At 48.0% G+C, this 16,543-nt stretch overlaps 2 protein-coding genes across 2 annotated transcripts in view; one reads left to right on the plus strand and one right to left on the minus strand.

The window, feature by feature from the left end:
• The window catches only part of Zcwpw1 (zinc finger CW-type and PWWP domain containing 1), a 31,773-nt gene extending 30,220 nt beyond the window's left edge, over window positions 1–1,553 (plus strand). The window contains exon 17 of the mRNA XM_021163249.1: window positions 1,087–1,553. Within this exon, the coding sequence (XP_021018908.1) occupies window positions 1,087–1,400 (314 nt within the window). The 3' untranslated portion in view covers window positions 1,401–1,553. The remainder of the gene's footprint in view (window positions 1–1,086) is intronic.
• Window positions 1,503–14,122, minus strand: Pilra (paired immunoglobin like type 2 receptor alpha). The gene is made up of 7 exons (XM_021163662.2): window positions 13,909–14,122; window positions 13,203–13,589; window positions 9,756–9,956; window positions 5,521–5,551; window positions 2,717–2,763; window positions 2,473–2,504; window positions 1,503–2,315 (listed from the first exon to the last, which is right to left on the minus strand). The coding sequence occupies exons 1-7, from the start codon at window positions 13,991–13,993 to the stop codon at window positions 2,190–2,192; spliced, it is 909 nt and encodes a 302-aa protein (XP_021019321.1). The 5' UTR covers window positions 13,994–14,122; the 3' UTR covers window positions 1,503–2,189.
• Between the last annotated feature and the right edge of the window lie 2,421 nt (window positions 14,123–16,543).

The following is a 16,543-nucleotide window of genomic DNA, read 5'->3' on the forward strand; positions in this document are numbered from 1 at the left end:
GCGGCGGGGGTCGTGGGTAGCTGGCGGGTGTCAGGCAACCCTGCGCTCCCGCTACCCCGGCGCTGATCCGGCCGGATGAGGCCTTTGGCCCTACTCAGCGGTTCTACATCTTTATATAAAGGCTGCTAGCAGAACACTGGCTTTCAGGCAACTAGGGTGAGGGTCTTAGAGCCCACACCCACAGTGACACACCTACTCCAACAAGGCCACACATCCTAATAGTGCCACTTTCTAGGACAAACATATACAAACCATCACACTGCCCTTGTCTGTTCAGAAAATACTGTTTCTACCACTTCTGGCTCTGATACTATCTTTTGGCCCCTCTCTTTTTCAAAGATCCTTGAGTCTTGGTAGAGGGGTAATCTATGTTCCATTTAGGGCTATACATGCTGTAGTCTCTTATTCTCAGAATGTTGGCCACTTGAGAGATGACACCTACTACAAAGAGAAGCATCTCTGACAAGGACTGAGAGTTGCAGTGATCTGTGGGGAGGCAGTAAGGTATTAGGAGTGATTTTAATACAGCCTATTAAGCTGGATAATGGTGTTGGATTTCCCCTAGCACCTGAGATCTGTCTACCCACAGGTGCCACTACCCACAGGGCCCGGTATGGGTTCCATCTTATGGACTAAGCCTTAGGTTCCATTACTGGCTTGAGTTTTGACATACTGTGTACTTATTTTCACTGTCTGTGTTTGAACCATGTGTATGCCTGGTGGCTAGAAGAAGGTGTCATATGTTCTGGAACTGGAGCTGCAGATGGTTGTGAGCCACTGTGTGAGGACTGGGAATTGAAACCCAGTCCTCTATAAGAGCAACAAGTGCTTTTCACTGCAGAGCCATCTTTCCAGCCTCGTTGACATTTCAAATACAAATGTACTGAGACTCAGGTTTCAAATTTATTGACCACCCATGCTGAATACATAGCTGACCCAAGGCTAGAATCCAAGTGTGACCTGAAAGCCCATATTCCATATTTTGATGAAGATTACCCTTTCATATGTTTTAAACAAGAATTCAGAAATCTGGCTTGTAAAAACTCAGGTGTGTTGACTCTTAACTTTGTCCCTTATTTCCTTTAGTCCCTAAGAAAAAATTTAAAGCTCCTGAGAACAAGACTTCAGCCACCAACGTATCTGAGGAGAAAGAAATTAAAATTGTGTCCAAATGCCCTACTCCATCAGCTCAGCATGGGGCTTGTCCAATGGGAAAGGAAGGGCTTGTGCCCCACATGCCCCTGACACAGGAGGCAGCAAGTTTCCCTCCTGACGATGATTGCTCCAGTGACCTGGACTTGGAGCAACTCATGGAAGACATTGGAGAGCCAGAAGAGAGAGGGGAGATGCAGCAGAGAGGCAGCTCAGAGGAGTTCCTGGCGGCCCTCTTTGAGGAGTAGAGTATTCTGGTCCCCCTGCTGTTGTCTGCCCACAGGGAGAGCCTCTCATTTCTTCCTGAGCAGCTGTTAAATGTTGGGGTTGTTGACCTGCTCTGTTGTTCAAGTCAGCTGTGCAGCCTGGTTAATAAAGCAGGTCTCTGGAATTACTGCTGAGCTGTGCTTTTGTGTGTGTGTGTGTCGCTATGACAAACTGCCATCTCTGGAGAATATAGGAAATTGGGGACAGCAGTGAGACCCAGAGCTGGGAGAACCTCTAGAAAAGCATGTCTGGGCTTGAGCTGCTTCCTGGGAACTGCATGGCCTTAGGCAAATGCCTTAGCCACCTGGTGTTTATTTTAGTTCCACGTCTCACGCCATCTAGGCTTTGGGCTGATGGCCAGTGCAGTGGTATATGAACAAGTACACTGTGTGCAGGTTATTATACTCACACAGTATATGTGTGAGTGCAGATCATGTGGGTGCAGATCATGGAGTCAGCCTATCTGCCAGCATTTAGGATCCCTTGCCTTGGGCTGCTAGAAACAGTGATAGAGGAGGGGGTCCTTAGAGGGCGAGAAGTCAAGGGTCTCATCAGTGCTCTCTTTAGATTCATTTAGGCAGATTCTGTAGATCTTTTTATTTTTGTGAGAAAGGCCTAGGAAGTTAGAAAAAGGAACTTGGAGTTTCTCAGTTTGTCTGTGGTCAGACCCTCTGTTGAGTGAATTTCTGTGTCTGCCTGTGGTATCAGTGGAAGCTGAGAGTCTTCCCACTAGAAACAAAGGTGACTCTAAGAGTGTCTCCCAGACCAACTTATTTGGCCTTTACGATGGAGTACACAGTCTCTTCCTGGGGGTTCCCATGGACAGGCAGGTCGGGCGCTGTTCCTGGTGAGGTCGGGCTTGAGAGGGAGATGGAAGCATACACGACGTTATTATCCTGAGGGAGAAATGAGAAGTCGGATGGTAGCAGGGCGGTTGTGGGTACCGTAAGGCAGAAGCTGCAGCCTGAGTGTCCTGCCCACACCACAGGCCTCTACCCCTCCCCTGCCTTCCCCACCCTCCACTCTCTTCAGGCCTGAGTCTAAGTTACTTACCTTGGGGTTTTCTTTGGGATCCATACATTGCCCTAAAGGAAAAGGAACATGGAGTGCTGAAGTCAGACAATGTGATAGGAGAGCAGGCCGATGGCTGGGAGTTCCCACAGTGAGGTGGGGACCTTGGTTACATGGAAGGACAGTGGGGAGGTGGGAAAGGAAGTACTGAGGGAGTGCTTATGGAAGTGTGGGGCCTTGGGAGAAGGCAGAACCAAGTGTGGAAACAAGGAGCTGACAGGATTACCTTCATGGCCAACACTCTCATATTTCTCACTGGTTTCCAATGGCTCCCTACACAGGATCAAGATGAGCAACATATTAGAGGCTGGACATGAAAGAATTAAGACATTGGGTGCTGGGATGGCCCAGTTAGTAAGGTACTTGTCACATAAGCATGAAGACCTGAGTTAAGATCCCCAATACCCACATAAAGCTGGATGCGAGAGAAGCAGAGACAGGTAGATAAATCCCTGTAGCTCACTGATCAACCGGCCTAGACTAACTGAAGAGCTCCAGACTCAGAGAAAAACCCTGTCTTAACGATAAAGCAGGGGGCAGGCGAGATGGCTCAGTCGGCAAAAGTGGCTGCTTCACAGACATGAAGACCCAAGTTGAGATTCCCCAGGGACCCATGTAAACAGGGCCCATGTAAAAGATGCAGGGCACAGTGAGCCTTGAAGAGGGAATGGAGACAGGTCTCTGAAGCTCATTGTCTGAGCAGCCTAGCCAAGTTGATGAGCTTCAGGTGAGTGAGAGACCCTGCCTTGAAATAAAGGAGGGGAGAAACTGGGGAAAATCACCTCATAGATCTCTGGCTTCCACACACATGAACACACAAACACAATATAGGTGCAGGAACACAAAATAGAAGGGAGAGCGACTCAGGAAGATGTGACATTGATCTCTGACCTCCACACACATGGGCACATGTGCATCTGTACATGCATATAACACAGAGGAACATGTAATAACACACAAAACTGGGCATTGTCATATATGTGTGTAATCTCTGTACTCAGGAGGTGGAGACAGGAGGACTCCTGATACTCACTGGCTAACCAGTTTGGTCTAGTTGGTGAGTTCCAGACCAGTGGAAGACCCTGTCTCAAACAACAACAAGAACAACAAGAACCACAAGAACAAAATCAAGTGGGGTCTGGTGCAATGGCTTAGTGGTTAAGCCCTTGCCATTAAGACTGACGACCTCATTTTCATCCCAAGGATCCCTAAGGCAAAAGGAAAGATCCAACTCTCAGAATTTGTCCTTGGCCTTCCACATGCGTGCCATGCCAAGCTCATTCTCACACACATATGTATGCATGCACACAAATAAAATGTAATAAACATACTTATTTAAAAAGTAGATGGCACCTGAGAACACACGCATGTACACATGCAAGTGCACGGGCACGCAGGCCTCATGCACCAAAGGTTTCCTTTGTGTGGTCTCTTTAGTGATTGCGGATGAGCATGTCGGTGTTAGGCCCTCACAAGTAGGCTCTCTGGAAGAGGATGAAGGGTTTTGGTAAGGTAGCCTGGCCAGGGTCTCTCAGCACTAGTGAAAGGTGAGTCATTCTAGGAAATGTAGGGAGGAACAGAAACCAGAAATAGGAAGAAGCAAGCATACCCCCTCTCACTACATTGGTTATAACTAGAAGGCAAAAATGTTTCATATCTTCTGGGTAGGTGCTCAGGCTTTGTTCTTGGAAGAAAGTGTTGAGGCGTTGCCTTTTATTGTCTATTGTAATGCTAAGTGCAGGTCCCCAAAACCTGGAGTCTGTGCATAGCTCCTGGGACCCTGCCCCCAAGTTAATTCTGATTGGTGAATAAAGATGCTAAAAGGCAGTAGCTGGGGAGAAGAGGCATAGGTGGGGAGGAGGTTTTCGGAGGCTTAGAGAGAGGAGACCACAAGGAAGGGAGAGAGGAGAAGGAAGGAACTGCCATCTACAAGATGAATTTGTAGGAGAGAGAGAGAGAGCCACCATGGGGGCTAGGCATAAAGAAAACGTGGTCATGTGGGCTGACCAATTGGAGCTAAGAGCAGTCCAGATGAAACATTGTAACTAGTAAGTAGTTACTAGTAGCCTTATCGATAAGGAAATGGATTCTAACAGCATGGAGGGTAGATAGTTGCCCAGCTATTGTGCTGCTTAAGGCATATTAAAATACAAAGGCTGTGTGTGCCTTTCATTCAGGAACATCAGTGGTCTAAGACACCGGGATATATATACAGACAGAAGGGACCTGAGCTTGGATTGGAGGAAGAGCATCTGGCCAAAGAAGGAGCAGGGAGAGAGGGGAGAGGGGAGAGGGGAGAGAGGGNGGAGGCTGGGTGTGTATAGCCAGTCTAGTGCTTGCACTACATGCACAAGTCTCTGGGTCCCATCCAAAGCATCTCATAAACAAGGTGTGGTGCACTGCCTGTCATTCCAACTCTTAGGAAGGGGAGGTAAAGGGATCAGACGTTCAAGGTCATTCTTGGCTACATAGTGAGTTTGAGGCCAGCCTGGGCTATACAAGACTTTCTCAGAAAAAGTGGGGTTGGAGGAGGAAGGCTTAGAACAGGCAATGTTTGATAAGGAAAGGAAAAGACAAAAAGGAGAAAAGGACAGAGAGGTTGGAAAAGGAGAGATGGGGAAGATCTAGAACAAAGGATTCTGGGAGTATGGGGGAGGGGCTCACCAACCAGAGAGAAGAAAAGAAAAGATGGGAGAGCTGGATGAATCCAGGTGGATGTTCAAGGCTGAGAAGAAACCAGGCACAAAGAGGGAAGCTTAGGAAACAGGAGAGAAGACAGACCCTATGAGGCATGGGGGTGGGTGGAAGCTGTTCTGAGAAGGAAACTCCCTGAGACTCTGTTGCACTCCGGTCAGTGTGAGAAGCTGCTGGAGGTGAAGAAGAGCTTGGTGCCACAGAAAACAGAGGAGAAAGCAGACAGGATGAGCCAGGGGTGGCGAGGCCCCTGGGCATGGTGGCTCTCCTTTTTATTTTCAAATGTTATCTGAAGGGCCTGGAGAGATGGTTCAGTGGTTAAGAGATAGCACTCACCTGGCCGGGACTTCAGCTTTAGTCTTCTGGCCTGTTGGGGGGCGGGAGGAAGAAACATTGTCAGTGTGACATTGGTGCTGATCCTCCATCATCCCTCGGTGTCCCTACGTTCAAACCACCTTCAGAGGATGGGGGTGGGCAAAGAAACTGCCCGGGCAGTTGAGGAAGATCCTGGAACTACTTCTGCAGCCCTGTTGTCTTCCTAGCAAGCCTACCTCTCAAATCTCGGCCTGGTCCAGGCCCCATTCTGTCTCCTTTGCATCCTTGTCCTTCACCTTACCTTGACATTCTTCTTATCCTATACTGGATTTATACCCTGCCATGAATTTATTATATGGCAGGAGGTGTGCCACAGTTTGTCAAAGGCCAACTTGCAGGAGTGGATCCCAGGGGACTTAACTCAGGCTTAGAGATCGATTCCTTTACCCTTTGAACACAACTGTAGCTTAAAAACATTTTTTTAAAAAAAAATTTTAAATGATGTGCATCTGTGTGGGGGTATGTGCACACGAGAGAGCAAATGCCTGCCGAATTCAGGAGAGGGCTTCAGATACCCCTAAAGCTTCAGTCAGTTACAGGCGGTTGTAAGCTGCGATGTGGGGCGAGGGGTTGCTGGAAGCAGAACCCAGTTTCTCTGCAAGAGCAACCAGTGCTCTTACGCGCTGAGCCATCCCTCTAAACCCTCTTGCAATTTTAATAAATGCTGAGATCAGGCAGTGGGAGGCCTCCATTATTGGCCATCTTGTTGTTGTTGTTGGTGTTTTGTTTCATTTAGTCTCGTTTTGTTTGTTTTTGATTCTTTTTACAACGTTGCCATTTTAGTTTCAATGGGAACTCTTTCGAGTCCACTGGTAGTTGTTGTAACGTAGATGCTTTAAAAATTATACCGTGATTTATTTTTATTGTATGAATGTTTTGCCTGTTTGTGTGTCTGATCCATTCATGTGTGTCTGGTCCCTGTGGCAGTCAGAGGAGGGGATCCTATCCCCTGGAACAGGAGTTACAGGCAACTGTGAGCCACCTTGTGGGTGCTGGGAAGCAAACCCAGGTCCTCTACAAGAGCAGCCAGTGCTCTTAACCACGGAGCCATCTCTCCAGCCCCTTAGCATAGACACCTTAACTACTTTCCCCATTTTTATGAATGAGAAAGATGTGTCCTATCCTCTTCTTTTTTGCTTTCCTTCAACAATGTTATCCATGGTGTTTTGAGAACAAGTTATCTGGCTCCTTGGTTTTAGCCTTTTATCTGAATGTTTTACTCTACTGTCTTAGGTTTACAGTTATATTTTTATTTGTGTGTATGTGTGATTGTGTATCACATGAGGTCCTACGCCCAAGGAGGCGGGAAGAGACTACTAAACTTCTGAAGCTAGGCTTACAGGTGGTTGTGAGCTGCCCCATGTGGGGTGCTGGGAACTGAACTGGGGCCTCTGGGAGAGCAGCAAATGTTCCTAACCACTGGGATATCTCTCTGGGTTCTTTCTTTTGATTTAAAATACAATTTTGTTGTTGTTGTTGTTGTTGTTGTAGAACAACTCTGTTAGCTCTGTAAGGACAGCATTTCAAATATAATATACCCCCAACTCTGGCGAGCTTGCCCCCGAGGAGGTTTGAATGAGAAACCTTCTCCACAGGCCCATCTATTTGAACACTTGGCCGGGCCGGGGAGGCTATGGAACATTTAGGAGGTGCAAGCCTTCCGGAAGGAGTGTGTGCCGCTGGCTGTGGGTTATGAGCTCTATTTGCCCTGCCTCATTTTCAGCTTTCTCTCTGGTTTCTGCATATGCTTGAAGATGTGACTGTCCAGTGTCCTGCTTTGTCCTGCCCCACCATTATTAGCCTTCCTTCTGGAACTGCAAGCCAAAAAACAAACTCTTTTCTCTACAAGTTACTTTTGGTCCTGATGCTTGGTCACAGCAGCGTAAAAGTGACCATTGCCACACACCCTCAAAATGGCTTCCTCTTTCGGCCCCTATATGGCTGGGTGGTTGCAGTCCCTATGTGGCTTGATGGTTTCATCACTGATTTTCAACAAATTTGAGACTTATTCCTGTTCTCTGGTCCCACGTATTCATGTTGGGGCCTGAACTCTCCCTAGAAGCCACTTCACAGTCTAGTCACCGACCTCAGGATGACCTTGGCCGTCCTTGCCTGCATCTTCCACACACTGTGGTTATGGACACACTGAGCTAGTCACGATGTCTGAATGCTTTTGCCTCCAGCTTTTCCTGGCTCTGGCCATTCCTCTCTGTGTGCTGCCCTACTGTGTTAACTTTCACAGCCTTACCCACCTCCAACCTGTTTGTCACACCATAAGAAAGTAATGTTAGACTCCAGCTGCGGCTTCAGCCACAGCACCTATAGCTACCCGTTCTCTCTCATGGATACACTACTGGGACATTGTGGCTCTCCAGGTGACAGACTTCCATCCAGGCTCAGAGTTTCTCACCTGGGAAGTAATTTTACGTCAAAGAGGGTATCAGGGGCCACACATCCTGCTCTTTCCTGGCACATTTCTGTCTTCCTCCTGGTACAGTCTTATGCTTGAAGTCACTCCCATCCTCAGAAAATTACAAAGAAACCCCGGCTGCTCTCTTTAAAGCCCCTGCCATATTGGGGCTTGACTTCTCCCTAGAGCCCCCAGCACACTGTTATCTTTCTGTCCGTCCATGGCATTGCTAACTTTTAAAATAAAGTAATCTGTCTCAGTGACCCTCTTGCCCCCCCCCCCCCATCTGAGACCTTCCACACACATTGATGTCATCATAGCAAGAAGCTGGGGTGGCCATTTCATTTTGCCTCTGGTCTTGGAGTCTTTAGGACCTGACTTACAAGGTTTCCCTCTGCCATCTGCCCCTCCATCAGCACCACACACCACAGGAGTTTTTAAGATAGTTTCCCTTTGCTGGAAGGCCAGGAAGTGTCCTCTACATGGCTCCCAGAACTTTCCTGAATATTTTGTAGGGGAGGAAGTGGGGTTGAGATAAATTCTCATAGAGTCCAGGCTAGCCTTGAACTCGCTATGGTAATTAAGGCTGCACTTGAATTCAAAATCCTCCTGCCTCCACCTCCTAAGTGCAGTGACTGCAGGTGCGGACCACCATTGGCTGTCATTGTTTTTATTTTATTATATTTATTAATTTACCATGTATGTGAGTATGTTAGTATATACATGCCATGGTAGTGTGTGTGTGTGTGTGTGTGTGTGCACGTGCGCAAGTGTGTGTGCGGGCTCTGGTCATTGCCAGTGCCTTGACCTCTTCGGCCATCTTGCTGCTTCCGACTGTCAGTATTTATTTTTTGACTCTATATCGTTTGTCTTCCTTTGAGAGTTCATCTAGCTACCCACCTCTCCTCTGACTATGTCTGTCAGCACCACAGCTCCTTCCAGGGTAAACACTCAGCCCTCGGGACCCCTCCCCCATCACCACAGAGTTAGGGGACTTCATGCCTCATCTACTTATGCTCCTACAGTTTCAAGTCAGATTTTGGGAAGTGAATGGACACAGCTGAGCTGAGGCAACTTCCTGTCTGCTCTGCTTTCTCCCTGGCGTTCTCCCAGACAGGCCCTTTTTCCTGTGAAAGCCAAAAGGCTGGTAACGACTGACTAGATCTACAGAGAAGAACCAAGATGTGCCTGGACTGGGCAGTTCACCAATGACGCTGTGGAAGTTTCACTTGAGGAGCCGACTTAACGCAGATTCTGAGGGAGGTTAGCAGTGCACATCGGCAGCCATCCAAACCAAACCAACACTGACAAAAAGACCCTAGTAACTCTAAGCACAGGCCTCTGGGCCTGACACTGGATTGAAGAGGACGTCTTCATAGATCTGCACCTGGAAGAGAGGGAGGGAGGAGGCCAGAAGCCAACCTTTGCTATCACTCTTCAGTAGCTGTCCACGCTGTTGTTGTCGTCATCGTCGCTGTTGTTGTCATCATCCTCACTATTTTATTTATTTTTTAAAGACAGGGTCTCTCAGTGGGACCTGAGGCTCACCGATTAGGCTAGTATGGCTGGCCAGCAAGACCCAGGGACCATCCTGTCTCTACCTCTGCAGCACTGGGGCTCCATGCATTATGGTGACAGAACTCTGGTCCTCATACTTGCGTGGCAAGCATCTTACTGACTGAGACATCACCCGAGCCCTAACAATCACCTTCAACGACTCTGGCGTAGATTGTTCGGTGGAAACACCTAGGAAGTGTGATTGAGGGTGCAGTCTTGAACCACTTACCTTGCCTTCTTCTCTTCCACCTGAGGAACGCTATCAATCCCAAAACCCCAATCAGGAACACAGCAGCAGCCGTTGCCAACCCAATTGTGGTTTGCAGATCCAGGCCACCAATGTTAGCACTCTTGACTTCTGTTATGTCACTTTGGGTGCGTGCAGAAGTTGCAGCAGTGGTGCTTGGACGTGTAGTGGGGGTGCAGGTGGCTGGAAGAGAGAGAGGAAGTCAGCATGGAACTTCCTTGCAGGAGTGAAGAACGATGCCTCTGCTGTCCTCTTTGCCCATCAGACTACTGAAGCAATGGGCTCCAAGGAATTGGAATCACCCAAGGAATGCTGGGAAAAGGACGAAGTTGGAGCCTGGAGCCAGCCAGAGAAAGAACTGGTCTCCCCGGAAAGAGAGTTAGTTCACACGCTTCTGACAGCTCCTCAGAGCAGCTTGTAGGAGAGATGAGACAGTGATGGCTCACTGGTGGGCGGGGCTACACGGGGGCGGGGGCGGCAACTGGGCCTGCTTAGCTATGTCTTCTATTTAAGTCTAAACATCAGATCAGGACTTGTCAAAACCCCAAATATGGACTTAGCACAGGGGCACTGGACCTCCTTGTTCCTCTTCCCAATTTGGCCATGTTGAGCAAACCCTCTTTCCATTGCTTGTAACTGTGACTTGTTCCTTTAATTGTCCTATTGAGGACAGATGTCCAGGCCTGGCTTGTTGGAACTTCCAGGGTCCAGGCTCTGACTCTATACTCAAGTAACAAGTGGGTTCTTCTTGGATTGGGGAGGACATGAGTATCTTGTCTCCTGTGAGGGATGTGGGTTGGGGAACAGCTCTCAGAAGCTCACACAGGAAGAAGGGGACAAGGGCAGAGGCTGAAAAATCTGGTGAGCAATGATGGCTCGCTATTTCCTGGTAGGATGTTCTCAGACCCTCATGTCCATTGTCAGTTACAAAGAGCAATCTCTAAGTCACACACATCAAAAACACTCTTTTTCTAAAAACAATTCTCATTAGAACAGAAACAGCTGCAAGGGTGGGCAACATTGTCCCTAAAGTCATGGGTTATTAAATGAAAATAGGCACAGCTTACTTGCCTGTGAGTTTATTGGTCAGGGAGGCCTCAGAGTCCCTTAACACAACATAGGCTATGGCCACTGCTCTCGGTTACCCACCATAACTAGATGGTAAGAACCTATTGCTGAAGACACCCCTCACTTGTGATGTAGATGTGATCAAAATACATTGTTTAAATGTATGGAATATTCAAATAACAAAATAGCACATGCACGCTAAGACCAGGGTTCTGCCAGTGAGTTACACCTCCCCTCCACTAGGGGTTCTTTCATCTGTATTTTCTTTTTAATTGTTTCATTAACTTAACATTCCTGCCCATTCTCTTTTAATACATGCCCTGTTAAAATCCACTAGGGCAACAAAGGAAATATTTCATTGAGAAAAGTTCTGGAATTGAATAGAAATGCTGGAAGTGCAACAAAATGAATATGCTCTAGGCTACTGAACCATATATTGCATAGTTCAATATTTCCTTTGTTGCCCTAGTGGATTTTAACAGGGTCTTAGTGTGCATGTGGGAACAAGCAGAAAAAACGTGGTGTGTCTGACTGAAGCCAAGAGAGACATGGCTGCCTTACAGTGATTGCTATACCAAGCGCCTAACAGACTATCTCAAAGGCCAGGAGAGAGCATCAAAGGAGGAACAGGGAGGGGTCTGGGAAGAACGGAAATTTCAGAAAAAGTCATTTAGGGAACATGTAGGAGGCACAGGAAACACAGATGCATGGCTGCCTGGCCAGTTCTGGCTGTAGAGTTTATCCTGAAGCAGCACAGGGGTCAAGATGAGGTAGTGGTTTGCCAGGGAAGGTGGGTAGGTCTAACCTAGAAGGGACAGCCCATTTATCACTGGCATTGCTGAGAAGTGACAATGTAATTACTGATAATCAATTGTTATTAGACAATTAATTTTATATTTTATTTATTTATTTATTTATTTTGGTTTTTCGAGACAGGGTTTCTCTGTATAGCCCTGGCTGTCCTGGAACTCACTTTGTAGACCAGGCTGGCCTCGAACTCAGAAATCCGCCTGCCTCTGCCTCCCGAGTGCTGGGATTAAAGGCGTGCGCCACCACGCCCGGCTTTTATATTTTATTTTCAATACATTTATGTTTTATTAAATTTTTTATTAATATTTGTGTCTGAGTTCATCTGTGTTTATATGTATGTGTTTGTATGTGTGTGTGTATGTGTGCCTCTGTGTGTGTGTGTGTTTTCTAAGTCAGGCCTTGTGAGCAACTGTAACCCACAACACCATGGGAAATGGAGACAAAGGATCAATAGGGCTTCATTGCCTAGTCATAGCCCAAAACAGTGAGCTCCAGGTTCAGTGAGAGACCCTGCCTCAAGGCAATAAGGTGGGTCTTGCTAGAGGAGGACTCCCAATATCCACCTCTGGTTTCCACAAGCACAAAGTGGGGCATATGTACACACACACACACACACACACACACACACTCACAAACTCATACATATGCTTATACCATATATCCATGCTCCACAAAATTAAGACAGAAGGTGGGCAAGCAACAGAGGAAACTCAAGCAGAGGCCTTTTGTCTACGGATTGAGAGAAGCTTGGAGGAAAGGGGTCCCTTTCAAGGCCTGTGCATCACCAGTGTGACCCTGGACAGGGGTTGAGCTCTGCTGGCGAATGTGTCTTCCTCTGTACATAGACCATGAGAGTGCCCAGCAGTGGTGACTGACAGGCTGGGGTAATACCCACACAGTGACTAGGCTGGGCCTGTGTGCACTCCGTGTGGATGCAGTTACAGCTGCAATGGGGGAGATGAAGTAAAAAGAAAATCTGATCATGGTCTAAGAACATGAGGGTCCACGTGGGAAAGACAGGAGTTGAGGAGGAAGGAGGGAGAAGAGGCAAATAAGGGAGACGAAAAAAGAAATGGAGGGAGAGATGGGAGACCCAGAGGCACATAGGGACTAGAAGCTACCTACTGTGGAAGCCATGAGATATAATGTAAACCCTCCAGTTAACCAATACTCTGATGCAGGACCAAGGCAAGCCTGCTCCATCCTAGAGAAGCCAGATACCCATGGATTTCTAGCAGCGAGGGTGGGGGTGGGCAGGATGAATAGTGCCAGATTGGAGAAAGGAGCAGGAAACTGGGCCCTCTGGGAAGAGTTGAGGCCAGGGAGTAGGGTGGTGCGACCGAGGGTACAATGAGGGGCCAGCTCAGAGAAAGCTGCTATGGTTTGCAGATGGTTATGGAGAAGAGAAAAGACAAAGTTGGCAGCACTCTGGGGAGGGGAGAGAACACAGGAGAAAAATCTGTGTGAAATATCAGAAGTTTAGGTTCTCTAATGACATCTATGGCATAAGGAATCCAGAGGCCACCAAAGCCAGGGCTGGGATGTACTCACATTTGGTCACATTGAGTTGGGTCCCAGAAATTGACTGCCAAAACTTCACGCCTTCTGTTGTTTGCAGAAAAACTCTGCCGAAGTACCAGGTCTGGTCAGACTCCTTCAAGTTCAGGATTCTGAGGACTCCAGATGTCTGACCCTGTGTCCAGTTCAGGATGAGCCGGTCCTTGAAGTGCTCATGTATGAAACGCAGGGAGGAGTTGTAGATGAATTCCCCATGGAAATNCTTCCATCTCCAGGCTATGNTCATCTGTGGATCCTTGGNCAACNNCCAGGGGAAGTAGAAGGAGAAGGGGATGTCGATGGAGCCACCCTGGACTCCAGAGCANNGTTCAGGTTGGTCGATCCCAAAGTCATTTTNTCTGTTGGATNTTGCTGAATTTCCTGGGAAGGATGGGGACAATCTGAAGCCACTGCAGGGGACAGTGACAGGAAAGAGATAGAAAGGACAACCCAGAGCATTCTGAGACTTCATCCACAGGCAGGGGTGAGACACAAGGCAGGACTGTCCCCAAGGCTAGTGGGACAGGAAAGAGAGTGAAAGGTTGGGTTGGGCTCCCTCTGCAATATTAACTGACTCTTGGGGCAGAGAGTCCTGGATGGCTCCTCTAGCAGACACCTGTCCACATGACTCCCTACCTTTCCCAGCCCCACTGTCCCCTCCTGAGGTTAAGTCCCTGCTAGTGAGGTTGCTATCACTCACCAGCATGCAGACAGGCTGATGAGAGCAGAAGCAGGATCTGAGCCATGGCTGGAGTCCCTCCAGGAAGCGAGATCAGAAGAGCCATCAGGAAGGCAAGGATGCTCTGTCTAGGGACACTGGGGTGCTCAGGAGTCCAGAGAGGACCAGGGTAAAGTGAGACAGATCCCCAGGCCTTCTCATGTGGTGGACTGAGTTGGGCCAGACACTGTCCATCTCCACCTCCTTGTGGCCAGCAACTTCCTTTATTGATCTGGCTTCTTCTTTTCCCACGTTGCAGAAGATCCGCCCTGTGGTCACTGGCGACATAACTGGGCTTTGGCCCAGCCCCCATTGTTGTCTTGGAGACAGGGCCTTGTCCTCGGCAGGCAGGGCTCTCCTCTCTTCCACCTTCACCTTCTGCCTTATCTACTCTTTTCCATTTCCCAAGTGGCTTGTAATCTCGCTGTTTCCCTCCCTCTCTTTTTCCTCTATTCCTTCCTCCCCCCCACTCAATCTCTTTCTCATTATGTCTCCCACCATGCTGGTTGTCACATTTCTCTCTAATTATCTCACCTAATGAAGTTGTCAGTCTCTAAATCACTTCAGACACAATGAGGAAGGTGTAATTAGGAAACACAGTAAGTCCCAGGCCCTAGTACGGAACCCCCTTACCCTGCTCTTCCTTCCCCCTCTCTGTCCCCATCACAACTTGCCCTTTCTTGCCTTTCAGAGAGCCCTCACAGTGCCCAGGCAGAATCAAGGCTTGGAGGATTCCCTCCACCTTGCCCTGATTTCTGTGGCAGAGCCTCCAATGTCCCTGGGCTTCTTGGACAGTGACTCTAAAACTACTCCAGTTTCTAAAGGAGCCTTTCCACCTCTCCTCCTCCTACCATAACACTCACTCAGGAGAGGATAACAAGGATCAGAGAAGTCAAGGCACATGTCATAGGACAGCCACATGGCTCATTGACTGGACTTTAGTCTCATTGAGTTCTTGGAGTCTTCCATTCCACACAGAGACTTCAGTCTGCCTGCTCAGTGTAGCCTCTGAGGAGGCTCTTTCCACAAAGCTCTTGAGTGACTCCCTCTAGTTATGGTCACACCAGAACGTACTTTGGACTAAATGGGCAAACACAGCTCTGAGCAGCCATGTGTCATTCATGATGTAAGGCCTGGGACATGGCTGACAGAGGACACAGCTGGCCTGTGACTTGGGTGGAGACATGAAAGGTTGGGGCAGAGGTTGTGGTGGCCTCAGGGTTGGTTCTAAAGAGGTTCATCCTACCCTTCCCCAGGACACGGTGCCATGAGCTCCCTGAAGGGCACAAACACATGATGGTGTCAGAGGAAGTGGCATCAATCTCCCTGAGTGACATGTGCAGAGGCATCTTCCCATTTCCTTAGCTTTCCTGGCATTGATCGCCTTGTTCATTTTTCCCTGCAGCTGGCTTTGCAGCCTGCCCTCTCTCATGTCTGCTTCTCTGACTCCCTTCACGGTCTCTGTGGTACTCAGATTCTTTGTTCTGATCCAGACACAAACTGCCATGTCCTGACAGTTTGTATTCATCTGTATTCATAGTACCCTTGGAGACACTGAGGCACAGAGCCTATGGGATGAGTTGGCTCCTGATGGAAGGTTAGTCAGATCAGGGACTAGGGATGTGTGTGTGTGTGTGTGGATGTGTGTGTGTGTGTGTTTAAATTCTATCTCAAGTAGCCCAATGTGGTCCTAAATCTTGTTATATAGCCAGAGATGACCACAAAGGACTGGAGAACCTCCTGCCTGGTGCTCCCATGAGCAGAGATTCCCAGTGTGCACCATCCTGTCCCTTTATCTATTGTTGGACATAAAACCTTTGCTTCTTTGCATGTCAGGAAAGTCCGCACTCCACCACATGAANCACATTCTTAGCTGCAGTTAGATCTGTGAGGTTGCAGTCCTGATCATGAGTCCTCACCTCCAGATTTCATCTGCCTTTCCCCTCTTCTCTGGGGCCTCTGGGGAATGGTGACTCAATTGCTAACTCACCCAAGAAGGGGCTGGACCTGACAAGACTGCTATATGTCATGTGCTGGACAGCAGCAGTTTTCCACAACGGGTTCTGGTGGGTTCTACAGGAGCTCAGCTGCCCCTTGTGCCCTGCTCCACTGCTGCCTCTGCTGGCTTCTTAATTCCAAGTCCTGGGCTCTGTTCTAGTTTCATGTTTTGGACTCAGTTGAATTTCTGTGTGGACCCTGTGGCAGGATGAGACAAATAAATGCATCATTTTGAGTTTGAAGCTAGCCTGGTCTATATACAGTTTCAGGGCAGCAAGCACTACAAACTAAAAATTTGTCTCAAAAAAACCAAACCTAAGCAAGCAAACAAAAACCAAGAAAAACAAAACCATAAAATAAAGAAAACCCAAATAAAGCCAAATAAATCTAAAACCATAAAACCCGCACCTATCAAAATACCAAGAAACCAAGCAAAGAAATCCAAGGTTGGTAGTCAAGTTGGATGGTTTCCTAATCATAATGTCTGAGTGTGTCATCTAGCCTCCACATACCTGAGCTCACACACACACACACACACACACACACACACACACACTCACAAACACACGTTATATATATGTGTATATAGTGTGCATATATATATATATATATATATATA

Source organism: Mus caroli, chromosome 5 (assembly GCF_900094665.2).
Source record: "Mus caroli chromosome 5, CAROLI_EIJ_v1.1, whole genome shotgun sequence".
In the NCBI taxonomy this organism is placed as follows: Eukaryota; Metazoa; Chordata; class Mammalia; order Rodentia; family Muridae; genus Mus; species Mus caroli.